This window comes from Ochotona curzoniae, unplaced genomic scaffold, assembly GCF_017591425.1.
Source record: "Ochotona curzoniae isolate NIBS_2020 unplaced genomic scaffold, NIBS_Ocur_1.0 contig_1031, whole genome shotgun sequence".
Classification (NCBI taxonomy): domain Eukaryota; kingdom Metazoa; phylum Chordata; class Mammalia; order Lagomorpha; family Ochotonidae; genus Ochotona; species Ochotona curzoniae.
In genome coordinates, this window is record NW_024464927.1 from 707,165 (window position 1) to 725,209 (window position 18,045).

The 18,045-nt window shown below is 43.7% G+C and overlaps 2 protein-coding genes across 5 annotated transcripts in view; one reads left to right on the forward strand and one right to left on the reverse strand.

Moving 5' to 3' along the window:
- The window catches only part of LOC121164484 (MRN complex-interacting protein-like), an 813,414-nt gene that overhangs the window by 667,863 nt on the left and 127,506 nt on the right, over nucleotides 1-18,045 (reverse strand). The gene's annotated exons all lie outside the window — the stretch shown is intronic.
- LOC121164354 (calnexin) overlaps nucleotides 1-18,045 on the forward strand; it is a 30,862-nt gene that overhangs the window by 5,615 nt on the left and 7,202 nt on the right. For all 4 annotated transcript variants that reach the window (XM_040992486.1, XM_040992498.1, XM_040992501.1 and 1 more), the window contains exons 2-8: nucleotides 11,878-12,057; nucleotides 12,297-12,370; nucleotides 12,573-12,631; nucleotides 13,878-14,019; nucleotides 14,575-14,656; nucleotides 15,028-15,220; nucleotides 17,382-17,571. In XM_040992486.1, coding sequence (XP_040848420.1) covers nucleotides 11,881-12,057; nucleotides 12,297-12,370; nucleotides 12,573-12,631; nucleotides 13,878-14,019; nucleotides 14,575-14,656; nucleotides 15,028-15,220; nucleotides 17,382-17,571 — 917 coding nt within the window. In that variant the 5' untranslated portion in view covers nucleotides 11,878-11,880. The remainder of the gene's footprint in view (nucleotides 1-11,877; nucleotides 12,058-12,296; nucleotides 12,371-12,572; nucleotides 12,632-13,877; nucleotides 14,020-14,574; nucleotides 14,657-15,027; nucleotides 15,221-17,381; nucleotides 17,572-18,045) is intronic.

The window sequence follows — 18,045 nt, forward strand, 5'->3', positions numbered from 1 at the left end:
TAAGCCTTGGAGCCAGTAGTGCTGCCCACCACATTTGAAAGTAGGAAAGGAGGGACTTTGGAAGTTGAGTAGGCTGACAAGGCCACACAGAACCAAGGGGTCTGACCAACAGATGCACTGTGCTGCCTTTTGTGTCAAGAGTTGGTGGTTTGGTTTGTGTTTTAGTGATTAGTTAGTTTGGAGGGTAGAGTGATAGATAAGAGACAGAGAAAGACCTGACTGCTACTTCACTCCTCAGTGGCTGCAACAGCCTGTACTGGGCCAAGCTGAGGCCAGGAGCCCAGAACTCTACTTGAGTCTCCCATAGCCTCCCCAAGCTGGATGGGAAGGAAGCAAAACAGCCAGCATTTTATAACCAGTGGCTTAACCGGCTCTGCCACTTTTCATTTTGTTTGGAAGAGAAAGTGAGCTAGTGAGAGTCCATCTAATGTTATGGTTCATTCCTCAAGTGCCCCCAACAGCCAAGAATTCGGTCTGCTTTCGGACCTGAGGGTTTAAGGCTTTTTCCTGCTGCCTCCCAGTGTGTCCATTAGTAGGAAGCGGAGAGGTTAAGAATAGGGGCAGGCATTTGTGTCCCTCAGCAGAAGGCCTGGATTGCATTTCTGGCTCCAGCTCCTGACTCTAGCTTTCTGTCAGTGCAGACTCTGGGTACCTGTCACCTGTGAGTACCTGAATCCTGTCTTTGTCCTTTAGCCCAGCCCCAACCTTTGAATGCATTGGGGCTAACATTGTGTTGTGGATAAAACTGCCTGCAAACTGATTACCCGTATAGGTCAATCCCTACTGTTCCATTTCTTAGAATGCCTGAGAAAGCAGCAGAGAATGTCCCAAGAGTTTGGAATCCTGCACCTGTGTGGGAGACCTGGAAGATGTTCTTGGCTCCTGTCATTCAGTCAACCCAATTTAAGCCATCTGAGGGGCAAACCTGTGGATAGATGATTCTTTCTGACTGTTCCTCTCTGATATCTGCCTTTGGAATAAGTAAATAAATTAAAAATAAAAAAGGCTCAATTGGCTTACCCATTCCTTCCAAGTGCAGGGAACCTGTACCCATGTGGGAGGTCTGGGAGAAGCTCCTTTAAAAATTTTTTTTGGAAAGTTTTTTTTTTTTTTTTTTGATTGTAAAGTCAGGTTCACAGAAAGAAGGAGGGGAAAGATCTTCCATCTACTGGCTGGAGCTGAGCCAATCCAAAGGCAGGAGCCAGCAGCCTTTTCTGGGTCTCCAGTGTGGATGCAGGGTCCCAAGGCTGTGGGCCATCCTTGACTGCTTTCCCATGCCGCAGACAGGGATCTGGATGAGGGGAGTGGAGCAGCCAGGATTAGAACTGGTGCCCATATGGGATCCTAGATCATGCAAGGCAAGGACTTGAGCTGCTAGGCTATCATGATGGGCCCTTAAAAATTTTTTACAAGAAAAGGATCAAAGTGGTAGATGTAAGTGGATTAGGTGGTCTTTGAAGATTGCTTCTGTTTCTGAACATTTAGAAGCCAATTCTTTTCGCTTAGTCTTTCAAGTATTGGAAGAGAAGCCCAAAATTGTGCATAACGGTTGTGAACATGTGGCTGTGTTTTTGTGGTTCTGTGTTTGCCCACGTTTGTGTCTTTGATCCCAGAGTGTAGAGGGTTTTTTTGACCTGGGACAGGTAGAAAATTTTATTGCCCAAAAGAAAGCTGTAATTAACTAAGGAGAGAATGACTTCACTAAGCCCAAATTTCCTATCTGGATCCCATTTCTGAGTTGTGTGTGTGTGTGTGTGTGTTTTTCCTGTTAGTATTATTATACAATTTGTGCTTAAGAGGACTAAATTCCTACTGGTTTTCCTAGATCAAACTTTAATAACATTTGAAAAGCATCTTCACTGACTGATTTTATCTTTTAGCTTTGATGGCTAGGGTGTTTGGCACAGCAGTCCCTGCTAGGAGGGACTATCCTGTATTGGAGTGCCTGGTTCCAGTCTGGGCTAGTTGGCCTCTGATTCAGCTTCTTGATAATGGGTACCGGGGGGGGGGGGGGGGGGGGGCAACAGGATTCCAGGACTTAGGACTGCCTTCCCTCCCATGCAGAAGGCTGAAGGAGTCCCAGATTTCTGGCTGTGGTAGGTATTTGGGGAATGAAGCAATGGATAGAAGTTCTGTTTCTCTTTCTCAAATAAAATGAAAAGAAATAATTTTTTTAAAGAAGCTTACCTAAATATAACATTAAAAAGTTGTACAAGTGATACTTATTTTTTATAACCCTTTACCCAGCTGTCCCTGACAATGACATCTTGGCTATAGCACAATATCAAACTAAAAATTTTTTTTCTAAAGATTTCTTTTTATTTGAAAGACAGAGTTGAAAGAACAGAGATTTTCCCCTCTACTGGTGTTTCCTCAAATGACCACAACAGCCAGGACTGGGCTAGAGGGGAGCCAGGAGCTTCTTCCTGATCTCCCATGTGGATGCAGGGGTCCAAGCACATAGGCCACTGCTATCCTGGGTATGTTAGCAGGGAGCTTCATCAGAAGTGGAGCAGCTAGGAATCCCATCGGTGCCCACGTTGGATGCCAGCATGGCAGATGGTAGCTTAAGCCATTAAGTCACAGTGCCAGCCTCCTTACCTTTTTAAAAATTACTTAAAGCAGAGACAGGCAATGTGATCTGTGCCAGTTCATTCCCCAGATGTCTGCACCAGCTTAAGCCAGGAGCCCTGAGCCCCATCCACATTGCCCACATGGGCGGCAGGGACCGTGAACTTTGGCAGCCTTCCAGAGCGTGCATTAGCAAGAAGCTGGAATCAGAAGTAGAGCCAGGGCTAAAACTCGGCACTCTGAGAAGTGGGTACCCTGATAAGCAGCATGTTAACGTCTACATCAAACACCCACTCCAAAGCAGAAATTCGACTTCACTACAATCTACAGACCTTAATTCAAATTTCACCAGTTTTTGTATGTACTTTTGTAGATGTTTGTTGCTCTAGGTAATTATGTCAGCAATTTATTTCAGAAATGTGTGTGTGTGTGTGTGTGTGTGTGTGTGTGTCTTAGGAGGTTTATTCCAGTGGGGCAGGAAGGGGGTGGGGAGGTGGTGGACTTCAGTGGGAAAAGGGGAAGGAGAAGAGAGAGAGCCGCACCTGGGGGCCTTTTTGTCTGCAAGGTGTGGGGGCGGGGATTAGGAGGGATTGAGGGCAGGCTCCAGGGGATTGGTGCCTGCAGGTGAATGCCTAGGGATGATTGGTGAGTAGGTAGGGTTGGGAAAGGGGCTGGAAGATTGGGGGTGAGATTCTCAGGTGGAATGCCAGGATACATCTGATTGGTGGATGGCTAGACTGGCGCGAATTTCCTGAGCTGTGAGGAAGAGGAAATGGCATAGGGTCCAGGGTGGGATATTCAAATAACTCCTTACATTCCTCCCTTTTGTTATATATAAAGGAAGGGGGGCATTGTTCTCTATGACTTCTTGGAGCTGTTTTCTCTTGGCAATGGTGGGAGGAATGGGAGATGGAGGGATGCTTCTAGTCCTGCAAAAGAAACTGGTTAATGGTTTGATTTAAAAATTTTACATTTGAGTGGATGACACTGGAATGGAGGGAAGAGTTATTAAAGAGTCCTTTTGAAAAGGTGGCTTGAGTTCTCTTTCTCTCTTAGCCAGGCCTTCTTGTACTTAAGTCATTGACTCTTCATTACTCCTGAATGGTCAAGGTAGACAGATAGCTTCACCAGGAACCAGAGACCCTGACTTCCTGTCATCCTATCCAGCTCCTCTCATTTCCAAGCAGAGGAGTGAACCAGCTGTTCTTAGGGAAAAAGGGACAACGACCACTTAGCTGCTTCGAGCTGAAAGGGGGTGTTGTTGAGTAACCGCAGCAGTAGGAGGTTCTAGAGGTTCCTGGTAGAAGGTGGAAGTCATTAGATGTCTGAAATACTGCCTGGCACTTGAAGGCTTCTCTTTGTTGAAGTCTAGATAACAAAACATATCATAATTATAATCTTTCCCAACCTAGCAGGTCATGAGTTCAGTTAGAAACCCAATTGGAATATTTGGGCTTTCAAGCTTAGATATAAAAGAATTGTCAGGGGCCCCGGCGCGGTGGCGCAAGTGGTTAAAGGTCCTCGCCTTGCACGCCCGGGATCCCATATGGGCGCCGGTTCTAATCCCGGCAGCCCTGCTTCCCTTCCAGCTCCCTGCCTGTGGCCTGGGAAAGCAGTCGAGGACGGCCCAAAGCTTTGGGACCCTGCACCTGCGTGGGAGACCCGGAAGAGGCTCCTGGCTTCGGATCGGCATAGTATCGGCCCATTGCGCTCACTTGGGGAGTGAATCATCGGACGGAAGATCTTCCTCTCTGTCTCTCCTCTCTGTATATCCGCCTTTCCAATGAAAAAAAAAAAAAAAAGAATTGTCAGGTTTCAAGCTTTGTCAGAGTAAACATTAGTTTAAAATGATGGACTAGATTTATATCAGTTTAACTACTTCAAGTCCCAAATTTTGAAACATACCCAATGAATGCAATGGAACACATGAAACCTTTTGGATTGTATGAAATTGTTGTGTGAAACAATGGAAGGATTAACATGTGGCATCAAATATAAATTCATCACAGGACAGGTAAATGCAAGCTGACTTCTTGAGTAACCTTAACAATTATTGCATTTGACATTTGAAAATGCTATAGTAATTTTGAATCTAGCTAGGAAGCAGACAAGTGTTAGATTTTCTAAAAAATTATACTTTACCAATTGTTCCAAGCCCTGAGTGTTTCAGGAAGGCATCTAGCCTAGAACATAAAGCACAACACTCAAAATGTTGTGTTACAAGGCCTACTAGTCACACTGCAGATGGCACAAGATTTAAACTAGTTTTCATTTATAATAACCCAGCAGTTTGTAGTATTCTAACAAGATTTTACAGAACTTTATACACTTTAAGGCAGAGGCAACCAATCTGCTAATTTATAGGCTAACAAGTCATGTACTGGCAATTGAAGAACATAAGAATCTTAAGTAGATGTGGTAAGAAATCCCAAATAACTTGGCAAATCATGAGCAAGACATGAAATCTGCCTCAGGGCAGTGACGGTATCCTACCTCTGTGAAGTCTAGCAAAAACTGAAGAGGGAGATGGCAAACATGTCTATCAGGAGCCTGGTCATTGAGGCTAACTAACTTTTCCATTAAAAAGCTTTTCTGACCTTCTAGATTAGTCTGTCTGTCACCTAAGCTAATTCGGGGCTCCCGAGAGACCCTGATGGTCACTGTCAGAGAGGGAAGAAGACAAAGCTAGCTAGGACAGAGAAGGCAGTGTTCAGATGGAAACTTACAGTTTTCCTTTCCACTGTGAGGACCACCCTGGACTCTTGGGTGCTGTTTTGAGGTGTCACTTCTGAAGTCTGTGGATGGCCTTGAGCCCTGTGCAGGTTCCTGGGCTGCTTCCCATGTGGGAGATCCAATGGGAAATGACTGACCTGAAGTACTTGACCTCTTTGGTAGTTGGGACATGGCCCTGGGTGTCCTTTCTGATGATCCTTGGTGAAGTGTCCATTGCTTTGTGAGCTGAAAACACCAGATGCAACGAGGTATCTTATGAGGTTATTCCAGTGGGGCAGGAACGGGGGGGGGGGGGGGGGGGGGGGGCGGGGGGGGGGGGGGGGAGAGGTGATGGAGATCAGCGGAAAAGGGGAAGGGAGGCGGAAGGAAACGAGAACAGAAATCTTGCCATTTTTTAAATAGAAAATGTCGATGCGAGGGTTTTTGTGTGTTTGTTTTTAAGGTATTTGCTTGAAATCCAGAGTTACAGACATAAGAGAGACGCATTTTGCATATTCTGCTTCCCTCCCCAATTGGCCACCGTGGTTGGGACTGGGCCAGGCCAAATTCCAAATTCCAGAGCTTCATCTAGGTCTCCTACGTGTATGTAGGGAGCCGTGAAATTTGGGCCACATTACTCTTCTTTCCTTGGCACTAACTGTGAGCTGGATTGGAGGTGGCGCAGCTGAATCGTATGGGATGCCTACATCTCAGGTGGCTGCTTAGCCTGTTGCCAGACACACCAGCAAGAGACTTAAATAGTATTAGCTAACTCGCATTTTTTGCAAGCTAGGTGAAGGTGGGTTATGAGCTTGTCTATGAGTTTGTTTTTATATAAAGCTAAAGAAATTGAATAGTAGAGCCAAAATTGCAATTTGTTCATGATCTCTGAAATGGGAAGACAGACAAGCTGTTTTCCAGACTTCCTTCAGTCTATTAAAAATTAAACTTCTAGATTTTATGGCTTGGCTGTGTGCACAGACTCTGCTCGACCCTCCCCTGTGAGTATTTGGTATTTGGTATCTGGTTAGTGTCCATGCAGTGGAAAGCTATCAGGAAACCTTGGTTTGGTGTCTACTTTGTACTGGGCTGTCGGCTAGGAACAAGATGCATTTTCTTCTCTAACCCTTTTTAACATTAAATTCTTCTTCTTTTTTAATATGTTGGATAGGTAAAGCAAAACCTGGTTCACTGTACAGATGCCTGCAATGTACTGGAATAGGATGAGCTGAAGTGCAGGGCATGGGATTCAATGTGGGTCTCCCACACAGGCAGCAGAACCCATTGATTTGCTGCATTCAAGGGTTTGCTTTTGCAGGAAGCTGGAGTCATGAACCCAAGTGTTCTTATGTGGAAATATATCTAATCCAGCACCTTAGTCACCGGGCAGAAGGCTGGCCCCATGTAACAGACATTCTTGCAGGTCCATACATGTGACCACTGGAAGACAGATTTTCTTTTCAACTAGTTCAGGATATCAGTCAAAACCTGCACCATATAGCTTAGCCCTGCAGTATTGGTTTTGTTGACTAACTTTTCAGGATATCATAAAGTGAAGCCACACAAAACTTTAACTTGCATGTAACTTAGACTGCTTTTGAAAGATATTGTGTTCCTCTATAGAATCAGGTACTTGAAAGTTTTCTTGTTGTGACTTTTTTTTTCCTAAGATTTATTTGAAAGGTAATTATGCTGGGGGCGGGACAGGGGACAGAGAATTTCTATCCACAGATTCGCTTCCCAAATGACTGCGGCACCTGGAGCTGATCTGATCCAAAGCCAAGAACCTCTTTCAGGTCTTCCACTGGGGTGTAGGGTACAAAGGCTTTGTGCTGTTCTCTGTTGGTTTTCCAAGCCACAAGCAGGGATCTGGGTGGGAAGTGGAGCAGCCAGGACAGGAACTGGTGCCCATATGAGATGCTTTGTTCTTAAGCTACTTGTTAAATCCTTCCTTTGCATACTCTTAGAAACTGGATGACAATACTGAAAAGTATGCCCTTTTTTGCCTAGGCTTGTGACAATGTAAGGATAAATGAGAACCTCAGATGGGAAAAAGCTTGTGATGGGAAACATCGTCTTATGTCTTAAGGAGTATACAGATAGCAGGCAAGGTGCTCTGGATGTTTGAAGCCTCGGCTTTTGATCCTGGGAATTGCTTGCTAGCTTCATTGTTTCCTGATAAAGGAGAGTCACGCTAGATTCCCAGTAGTAAATTTCAACCATAGGATTGTGGGAGACATTTGGGAACCAACTGTTTAAGCACAATAGTGGAATTTTTTTTTTTTTTAAGATTTACTTATTCTTATTGGGAAGGCAGATACACAGAGAGAAGGAGATATATAGAGAATCTTATGTTGACTGATTTATTCCCCAAGTGACCATGGCAGATGGAGCTAAACTGATCAGCACCTCCTCCAGGTCTCCCAGCCAGTGCGGAGTCTCAAGGCTTTTAGGCCATCCTACATTCTCCCCTCTGGGTCTCTTGTCCCATGGCCAGGGATAAATGGGGAATTTGGTTCTTTTGACTCTTACTCTTTGGTGGTGATTGATGCTAACTATCCCAGCTCAGGTCTCCCTCAAGTATGGGTACATTGGTCTGACCCAGAAAGTTCTTCCAGTTTTCCTTCTCTATCTTGCTCTTTTATAAAGTTATGGTTGTGTTTTAAGATTTATTTTCATTGGAAAGGCTGATTTACAGAGAGAAGGAGAAACAGATCTTCAGCCCACTGGTTTATCCCCAAGTGGTTGCCATGCTTAAAGCCTCTTCCAGGTTTCCCACACAGGTGCAGGGTTCCAGAGCTTTGGGCCATCCTCTACTGCTTTCCCAGATCACAAGCAGGAAGTTGGATAGGAAACGGGACGTGAATTGCACCCGTAAGTTCCCTGTACTTTTAAGGAGGGATATTAGCCAATTGAACCATTGTGCCAGGTCTTCCTAGTGTTTTCTATGGGAAACAATTTTGGGAGTTGCATCAAGTTGATTTACATAAAAACTTAAATCAGTTTTAGAGAAGTTCTTATAGTTCTTTGTCAGAGTACTACTAGTGTGCTTTTTTTTTTAGTGTTGTATATTTTGGTGGTAGAAAATGTTAGAGTGTTGGTATAATGTTAGTATGTTAGAATGTTAGGAATATTAGTGTTAGGTGATATTAGGCCCTTTGGGGGAGAAGCCACTACTTCGCTAGGTCAGAAGGCGCCTGAACTGTGGGAAAGCTCCACTCTAGTGATCAATCTGTCTCCCTTGTTTCTTTATCTACCATCTAACCGGGGTGCAGGAAGGCAGGGGCACAGTTCCCCGGCCCCAGGGACGGGAGGAGCCATAAAAGACTGGAGGAGCCATAAAAGATAAGGGTGTCAGGATAGGAGGAGCCGTAAGTAATGAGTGTGAGAATGGAGCAGACTGCTTGCACCTAAATTTGTTACTTTTGAGTTGACTTTGATATATGTTACAGCCAAGAAGGGGTATATAATCTCCAGCCTTATGTTAAGTTGGGGTCCGATCCACTTGGCTGGCCTGTGTGCCCCAAGTACGATCTGACCCCAGCATGCTGGCACAATAAACTCTGTTTGCTTTTTGCATTACCAGCAAGACTCTTTGTCATTTTCTGGGGGTTGACTAGCTCGCACCCTAGTGTCCGGGCGGGGAGCTCTGGCCTGGACTCTAACAAGACAAAAGGTCTTCTCTGAATAAATCATTATCGTTGTTTGTAAGTGTAAGAAACCATAACAGACGATGAGATTGTCCCCAGAATACCAGTGACAGTCCTGGATAAGCTTATGAAAGTTTTTATTTAGCCCTTTATTTTGAGCACTGCATTTAGGAAAACAGTGAATTTTACCTTCTTTGATTTGGCAGGCATAGTCTCCAGATGCCTGAGAGAAACCATGCGTCCTTATAGACTAGCGTGAGGAAGGGCTGAGGGCCTTGCGAGCCAGTTAGAGACCTCTGAGAGACTTGGTTAGGAGTCTGTTGTCTGGGTACAGGATGGCTTCAAAGAAGGATGTGGAGGCCAAGTCACAGGGTACCAGTTCATGATGGAGGAGAGAGATGTGAATAGAGAAGATAAAAGAAGATGCCTTGCGGGGAGGTGGGGGCAAATCCCCCACATCTAAGAAATACACACCCTTATTTTTTTTTCATAGCCTTACTTCTGATTGTGCATTTTATGCTATTCTAATGTTTTGGTTCTACCTTTTCAAGCCCCAAGACAAAAATCCACTTACTAGCAAACCATTTTGTACATCCATGTGGCTCCGTGTTGTTTTTAACTTTGGTGAAAGTCTCCAGATAGCTGCAGCAACAGGGACACCAAAACCAGGAAGCTGGAATTCTGGATCTCCTGACTGGCTTCAGGGACCCACACATGTGCACTGTCTGTTGCTTTCCCAGGAGCTTTAGCAGAGCAACCAGGACTTGCTGAAGCAGTTCCCACCCACGTGGAATACTGGTGTTGCAGCCAGTGGATTAACACACTGACACAGTGCCAGCCCCATGGCTATTTTTGTGTCTGGATCCTTAGTCCTTGAAAAGGCCATTAACATTTCTGATGTAACAGAAAAAGCTGGTAGGTATTTAGAAAAATGAAGGTAGCTAGTTGTTAGTTTCATATTTTGGTTGTTAAGTCTTCCAACATTATAACAGAACAAGAGGGTCACTGGAGGGCCCAGCTTGGTGGCTTAACAGCTAAAGTCCTCATGTTGAATGTGCTGGGATCTCCTATATAGGCACCAGTTCTGATCCCGGCAGCTCCACTTCCCATCCAGCTCCCTGCTTGCGGCCTGGGGAAGCAGTGGAGGACGGCCCAGAGTCTTGGGACCCTGTTCCTGTGTGGGAGACCTGGAGAAAGTTCCTGGCTCCTGGCTTTGGATCGACACAGCAGCGGCTGATGCGGTCACTTGGGGAGTGAATCTTTGGACGGAAGAGCTTCCTCTCTGACTTTCCTCTCTATATATCTGACTTTGTAGTAAAAATAAATAAATCTTAAAAAAAAAAAAAAGAGGGTCACTGGAAATTGAATCCCTAATAATCATTGTAGTTTCCATCACCACCATAGTCACTGCCAACATTCCTTCCTTTGCTGTGACCATCATGTCCTCTATCATATCCATGGCCTTGGTTTCCATCTCTTGGGCCACCACAGTAGCCCCCTCTGCCACTGTAATCAGGGCAGCTGCCATAGTTGCCACCTCCTCTGTAACATCTTGTGCTACCACCACTTCCATTGTATTTTCCTACTTTTTTAAGGTTTATTTATTTTTATTGGAAAGGAGGAGGAGATAAAGAGAGCAAGATCTGTCTGCTGATGCACTCCCCAAGTGGCCACAATTGCCAGAGCTGCACTGATGAAACAGGAGCCAACACTATCTGCCGGGTCTCCCACATGGGTGCAATGTCCTAAGGCTCTGGGCTATCCTCAACTGCTTTCCCAGGCCACAAGCAGGGAGCTGCATGGAAGTGGGGCTGTTGGCACTAGAACCTGCGCCCATATGGAACCCCAGTACGTGCAAGGCGAGGAGTTTAGCCACTAGGCTACAGCGCCACTCCTGTGTTTTCCTCTTCTACCACTGCCAAAATTACTTCCAGCACTTCTTCCTCCATGACCCGTAAAGTTGCCTGATTAATGAACATAGCTTTTTGGATCCAGCAGCAAACTACATCTCAACTATGCTCATTAATAGTATAGTATTTCGGGCCTGGCGCGGTCGCCTAGCAGCTAAAGTCCTTGCCTTGAACATGCCAGGATCCCATACGGATGCCAGTTCTAATCCCGGTGGCCCTGCTTCCCATCTAGCTCCCTGCTTGCGGCCTGGGAAAGCAGTCCAGGATGGCCCAAAGCCTTGGGACCTTGCACTGGTGTGGGAAACCTAGAGGAAGTTCCTGGCTCCTGGCTTTGGATTGGTGCAGTACCGGCTGTTGCGGTCTCTTGGGGAGTGAATCATCGGATAGAAAATCCTCCTCTCTGAATATCTGACTTTGCAATGAATCTTCCAAAAAATAATATGTTATTTCTCAGCAGCAGTTTGGATAACTATATCATCATCAAAATTTACAAGAGTCAATTCTCTCCCAACCTGCATGTCTTCTATACTTCCGTTTTCAATCTTGCTATACTTCTCAGGTTTTATTTTTTTGTATCTGCTTTAATATAACAATAACAACAAAAAATCTCCCGCACTGTCAGATGGCCTCAGGCTGTACCAGTCCTCTCCAGAAACATGTTTGTGCTTCTCCGCCGCCACACCTCTGTCTTTCCTGGCAGAGCACACGTTGCTGATTCTACCTCTTCCACACAAGAGAAAAATCACAAAATCCTGTACATTTCCTTCTAGGCTCTCATGACCACATGATCTTGAGAATACCTTCAAAGCTTAGACCAGTTAAGCTTAGCAGTTTTCCTCAACTGCTATGATTGCTTCCTTTCCTGCACAGCATACACACATATATGCACACATGCAAATACACACACCAGTGGCAATGAGGCACCAAGGTTGGAAGCAGCAGTTTCACATCTGTTTGAGACCCAATTCTTTTCCGGCTAATACTACTATTTTATAAAGAAGCACATTGACCTTACCTTTTTTTTATATATGTAGATCATGGAAAGGAAGTGGTTACTGTGTATGCTACTGGTCCTTGGAACGGCTGTCATCCAGGCTCATGATGGACATGATGATGATATGATTGATATTGAAGATGACCTTGATGATGTCATTGAAGAGGTAGAAGACTCGAAATCCACACCAGACGCCAGCACTCCTCCCCCGTCCCCAAAGGTTTGAAGTGGCCTTTGTTCTTTTACCACAGGGGTTCATTGGTTTGTGAAGATTGTTTTCCAAGGAAAGCCAGTTTAATTTGTCTGGCAGCTTTTGTCACATATTACCAAAGTCTGAATGGCTGGAGTTTGAGGGAAAGCTATGCAAGTTTTTTGACAAATCAAAAGCAAATCAAGAAAACATTCTCCTAAGAAAGAATGTTGCTAGAATTTTGATTAAGTGATTTTGTATTATCACAGGTGACCTACAAAGCTCCAGTTCCAACGGGGGAAGTATATTTTGTGGATTCCTTTGACAGAGGAACTTTGTCAGGGTGAGTATTTCCTAAGAAAGAAAAAAATCTTGGAAGCAAACATCTTTGTAACAGTGTACTGTCACTACTTAAGTTACAGAACACTTCAAAGCAGGGTGGTTAAGAATGCTAAGATCAGGATAATCTGATTTTATGAAAATTTAGCATTGTCTCTCTTCATGGGTAATTTAAATTTTAACTTGTGGTTTTGTTTTAATTATAGGTGGATTTTGTCCAAAGCCAAGAAAGATGATACTGATGATGAAATTGCTAAATATGATGGTAAGAATTGCTGTTTGATTTGGATATAAAAGCATGTTGAGGTTTTTTGTTTGTTTGTTTTTAAGATTTATTTATTTTTATTACAAAGTCAGATATACAGAGAGAGGAAAGGCAGAGAGGAAGCTCTTCCGTCCAATGATTCATTGCCCAAGTGACCACAACAGCCAGTCCTGCGTCGATCCAAAGCCAGGAGCCAGGAACTTCTTCCAGGTCTCCCACACATGTGCAGGGTCCTAACGTGTTGGGCCATGCTTAACTGCTTTCCCAGAACGCAAATAGGGAGCTGGATGGGAAGTGGAGCTGCCGGGACCTAGAACTGGTGCCCATAAGGGATCCCGGTGCGTTCAAGGCGAGGACTTTAGCTGTTAAGCCACCATGCTGGGTCCAAGCATGCTGCAATTTGACACTTTTTCTCCATAACAGTTATTGATGCTGGCTTTATTTGTTTATTTTTTAAGATTGTATCATTTATTTGTTTGAAAGTGTTTTTTGTTTGAAAGGTATCTTGTATCCACGGGGTTCACTCCTCGGATGATCTCCTCATGCTGGTACATGGCCCAAGCAATTAGGTCATCTTGCTCTGCTCTCCCAGGCCGTTAGCATGGAGTGGCTGGGACACAAACCAGTGCCCATTGGGATGTCAGCATGCAGACAGCAACTTTCTTTGCTGCACCACGATGTTCACGCTATCAAGACTACTCTCAAAGGGGTATCTGTCTGAAGATTTGGAGTTTCACCATTTGTGTTGCCTTTGGTGTGTTTAATAAGATTAGTCCTATTTAATCATTTATGCTTCTGTCTATTAGGACAGCCTTTTCTAGACCATGCTAGAATGAACAGGAAATGTTAAAAATTAATTAGTGTGGGCTTAGCATGGTAGCCTAGCGGCTTAAGACCTTGCTTTGCGTGCCGGGATCCCATATGGGCGCAGGTTCTAATCCCGGTGGCTCACTTCCCATCCAGCTCCCTGCTTGTGGCCTGGGAAAGCAGTGGAGGATGGCCTTGCAACCCTGTGCCCATGTGGGAGACACAGATGAGGCTCCAGGCTGCTGGCTTCAGATGGGCGCAGCTCTGTCATTGTGGCCGCTTTCAAGTGACTCATTGGATGTGGGACATCATCCTCTCTGTTTATCTGCCTTTCCAATAAAAATTAATCTTTAAAAAAAGACAAAAATGAAAATTAGTTATTGTGATAGACTACTCAAACATGTACTCAAGAAGAGCTTTCTTTTGTGCTGCTTTGTAGGAAAATGGGAGGTTGATGAAATGAAGGAAACCAAGCTTCCAGGCGATAAAGGACTGGTCTTGATGTCTCGGGCCAAGCACCATGCCATCTCTGCTAAACTGAGCAAGCCTTTCCTGTTTGACACCAAGCCCCTCATTGTTCAGTAAGTGTAGTTAGCCTGTTTGCTGAAAACTTCCTAGATGGTTTATTTAAACATTCTTGCTGTCTCTCCAAAAAAGTGATTATGAGAGGTGTTCAGAAAGTTCACAAAAATATTTCATTTGAAACATTTATGCTTGATTTCAAAATATTTTTGCACCAAAACACTCATTTTTTCCACATGCTGAAAGTACTCTTACGAAAGTTACAGTAGAGATTTTTGGTGTGAATTTAAGCATCTTAAAATATCTTCTTCCTGCTTAACACATTTTGAAACAAACGATTGTTCATCCTTTTGGTGGTAAGCAAATTTCTGAATTTTTCAAAAAAAAAAAGTATTTCTTGGGATTCTGGAGTAAGATTTAATTTTTTATTTTAGTTATCTTTGTGGGATTTGGTGGCCATAAAGAAGTAGTAGAAATGGATCTTTCTCTGAGATGAACATAACATCAGTGGTGAAATAAGTGTCCCAGTGGGAGGGAAGTGAAGTAATTTATGGGAGCTTCCATAATGCCATCAAATTTTTTCTGCCATTTATTATTTATTTTTCTGAAATTAGGTATGAGGTTAATTTCCAGAATGGAATAGAATGTGGTGGTGCTTATGTGAAGCTGCTTTCCAAAACACCCGAACTCAACCTGGTAGGTACTGCTCTTGGTGCTGCCACCCAGCCACAGTTAGCTGATGAGACGCTTAGAGGAAAGCAAAGGAAGTTTCATAGTACCTGGGAAGGTGAAGGTCTTCTTCCCTGCTGTTTCAAACTTTGGGAGGCCTGAGAAGATTGCCTGTGACAAGAATATGTTTTTGTTTGAAATGTGAAATATAAAGTTGTCATCAATTGTTTTGATCTTCTCTAGCTTCTGCTTTATTTAATTGTAGTTTCAGTAAGTATTTCTGTTTGATGAAAGAACTAGATGGGTTAGATTTAAGCTCTGTTTAAAATTGCTGGTTATTTTTCATTCATAGCTAAACAAACTTTACAAAACGTAAATAATCTGTTTTGTTTCTAAAGGACCAATTCCACGACAAGACCCCTTACACAATTATGTTTGGCCCAGATAAATGTGGAGAGGATTATAAATTGCACTTCATCTTCCGCCACAAAAACCCCAAAACAGGGGCATATGAAGAAAAGCATGCTAAGCGGCCAGATGCAGATCTGAAAACCTATTTCACCGATAAGAAGACGCATCTCTATACATTAAGTAAGAATGCTTGGTAGTTGGGGGATTTCATGGCTTAAGTATCTGTCAGCATTGTAATTTAGTGATTGCACATCACTGTGGTGCAGATGCAAGTCTCAGTGGGTAAATGAGCCTAATGTGTCCTCACTGGGAGCAGCTTTTCATCTGTAGGCTGAGTTGAGAGATCAGGTGTGAGACCATTTTACGAATTACTTTTTGTCTTACAGCTGCTTTGCCTGTCCTCATTTCTTCCGTTCATTTGCTTTCTTGCTGCTAAAGCAAAGTAAAAATACATATGCAGATCTTCAAAATTAGTGTTTCATTGAACTTTTTGGGGAATGCCCTAATGCCTGGATAATTGAATAGGTCATTGGAATAGGTTTTTGTTTTTATAATTATAAATTATTTATTATTATAATTTTTAACCTACTTGAAAGACACAAAGTTCACTACCCAATTGCATTCAACAAAGCAGAAGCTGAGGGCCCAGTCCTGGTTTTCTGTGTGGGTGGCAGTGACTCAATCACCTGAGCCATACCCTGTTGCTTCCTGAGTGCACAATAACAGGAACTTGGAATGGGAGCAGAGCTGCACATCCCCCCCGGGCAGCTCCAGTGGGGTACAGAAGCGTCTTGGCTGACTTCCTGGCTGAGAGGCCAAATACGGGTTTTTTGTTTTTGTTTTGTTTTGCTGGTTTGAGATCAGATATATAAATTGACATGACTTTTTTCCCTAAAGAATAAGAATATAGTAGTCTTTTGTTTTTTACAAAAGTAATATGTGCTCAGGGTATTGCAGTTCTACAGATGACAGTAAGCAAAATGAAGCTGTTAGTTACCTAATATGACAGGCATTTGGCCTATTATGATGCCTCTTTCTCACATACAAGGACCTAGGTTTGATATTCCAGTCTGGTTTTTAGCAACATCTTCCTGCCAGCAGACTCTGGGACTTGTGTTTTTTTGTTTGTTTGCTTGTTTGTTTTGTAAGATTTATTTATTTTTATTGGAAAGGCAGATATACAGAGAAGAGAGACAGAGGGGAAGATCTTCCATCTGATGGTTCACTCCCCAAGTGGCCACAATGGCTAGAGCTGAACTGATCCGAAGCCAGGAACTCTTCCAGATCTCGCACACAGGTGCAGGGTTCACGGCTTTGGGCCATCATCCTCTGCTTTCCCAGGCTACAAGCAGGAAACTGGATGGGAAGTGGAGCTGCTGGGATTAGAACCAGTGCCCATGTGGGATCCCGGTGTGTTCAAAGGCGAGGACTTTAGCTGCTATGCCATCGTGCCAGACCCTGGGAGTTTGTTCTAATTGTGGTCCTACACCCATGTGGGAAACCTATGTAGAATTCCTGGCTGCCAGGGTCTGCCTAGCCCAGCCCTGCCCGTTTGGGACATTTGGGGAATGATCCAGTGGACAGGAGCTCTCTGTATGTTTGTTTTTCTGAGAAACAAATGAACAAATTTTTACAAATTATCTGAAATAGCAGTAATATATGTGTTTGTATATATGTATTTAAAGGCACATCGAAGTTGCTTCCCTAAGACTGTGAGTCTTTCCCAGACAGTGTCCATTTTCATCGATATTGGCAGTGTAGAATCCTGTCATCTATCTGCTCTGTCTTGTCAGACACTGAGCTGAGGGTCCACACTGTAGCATACATCTCACTCAAAGTGGTGTTAGGAATTTGAGCTTACATTTTTACTCTTTTGGTCTTTAAAAGAACAACAATGAGTGAATATGTGATTTAGCAGATAAAAGGTTTATGTCATTTGGAATTTTAGTAACATGGATGGTGACAATACTACCTCTATTAAAAAGGGGTCTTAATTACTAGCAACTAGTTGTAGTAAACTTAATTTGCCTGGTGACTAATGTATAACATTTGTGTCACATTACATTAATTTTTTATATAATTCTGAAACTAAGTCTTTTGGTGTTATAAATGTGAAACTATTGTTGGAGTCCTAGAAACCCAAAGAAGAACCATTTGTGTTCTGCAGATAAGGAAAAGGGGTAATCTTGCTCCCAGCAGCCTGAAGTGGTAGATCGTGTCTGACTCCAGCAACTGGTCTCATGCTTGTATGTTGCTGCTTTCTGTTAGAAGGCATGTGGTAAAGGGAACTTTGCAGTGATGATTAATTAATTGCTTTTCATTGCATTTAATTTGCTTCCAGTCTTGAATCCAGATAATAGTTTTGAAATATTAGTTGACCAGTCTGTCGTGAACAGTGGAAATTTGCTTAACGATATGACTCCGCCTGTAAATCCTTCACGTGAAATTGAAGACCCAGAAGACCGGAAACCTGAGGATTGGGATGAAAGACCAAAAATACCAGATCCTGATGCTGTGAAGCCCGATGACTGGTGAGTTTTGTGGACCTTTCTGGTTTGAGTACAGGGGAGTGTTTCAGAACTGCAGAACCATATTTGCTGTGGTGACACAGTTGGTTTGTGGCAGGACTCTGATCTCTTGGTTTGGCTATTTCAAATGTGCCCTTGAATTCACATTTACATTTGAAGTTTCAGTTTGAAATTATTCCAACTTTGCTCTGTGTTAGACCATGGAGAACTATCCAAAAGGGTTTATCCTCTACCCAGGGCTAACAGTCCAGCTGTAAGGCGGGTCAAAAGCCATAATGTAGCCTGAGCAGGTATTGCTTGGTGGCCAGAGCAGCAGGTGTAACCACCTAGGCCTAGTCTGCTGGAATAGGGCACAGCAGCTTGAGACTTGATGGAGGGCAGGGTAAGATTTGACTAAGTGGTGAAGAAGGGGAAGGGCATTCCTGATTGAAGAAGAGTCATATGCAGCAAAGAGGAGGAATGAGTTTGACACAGATG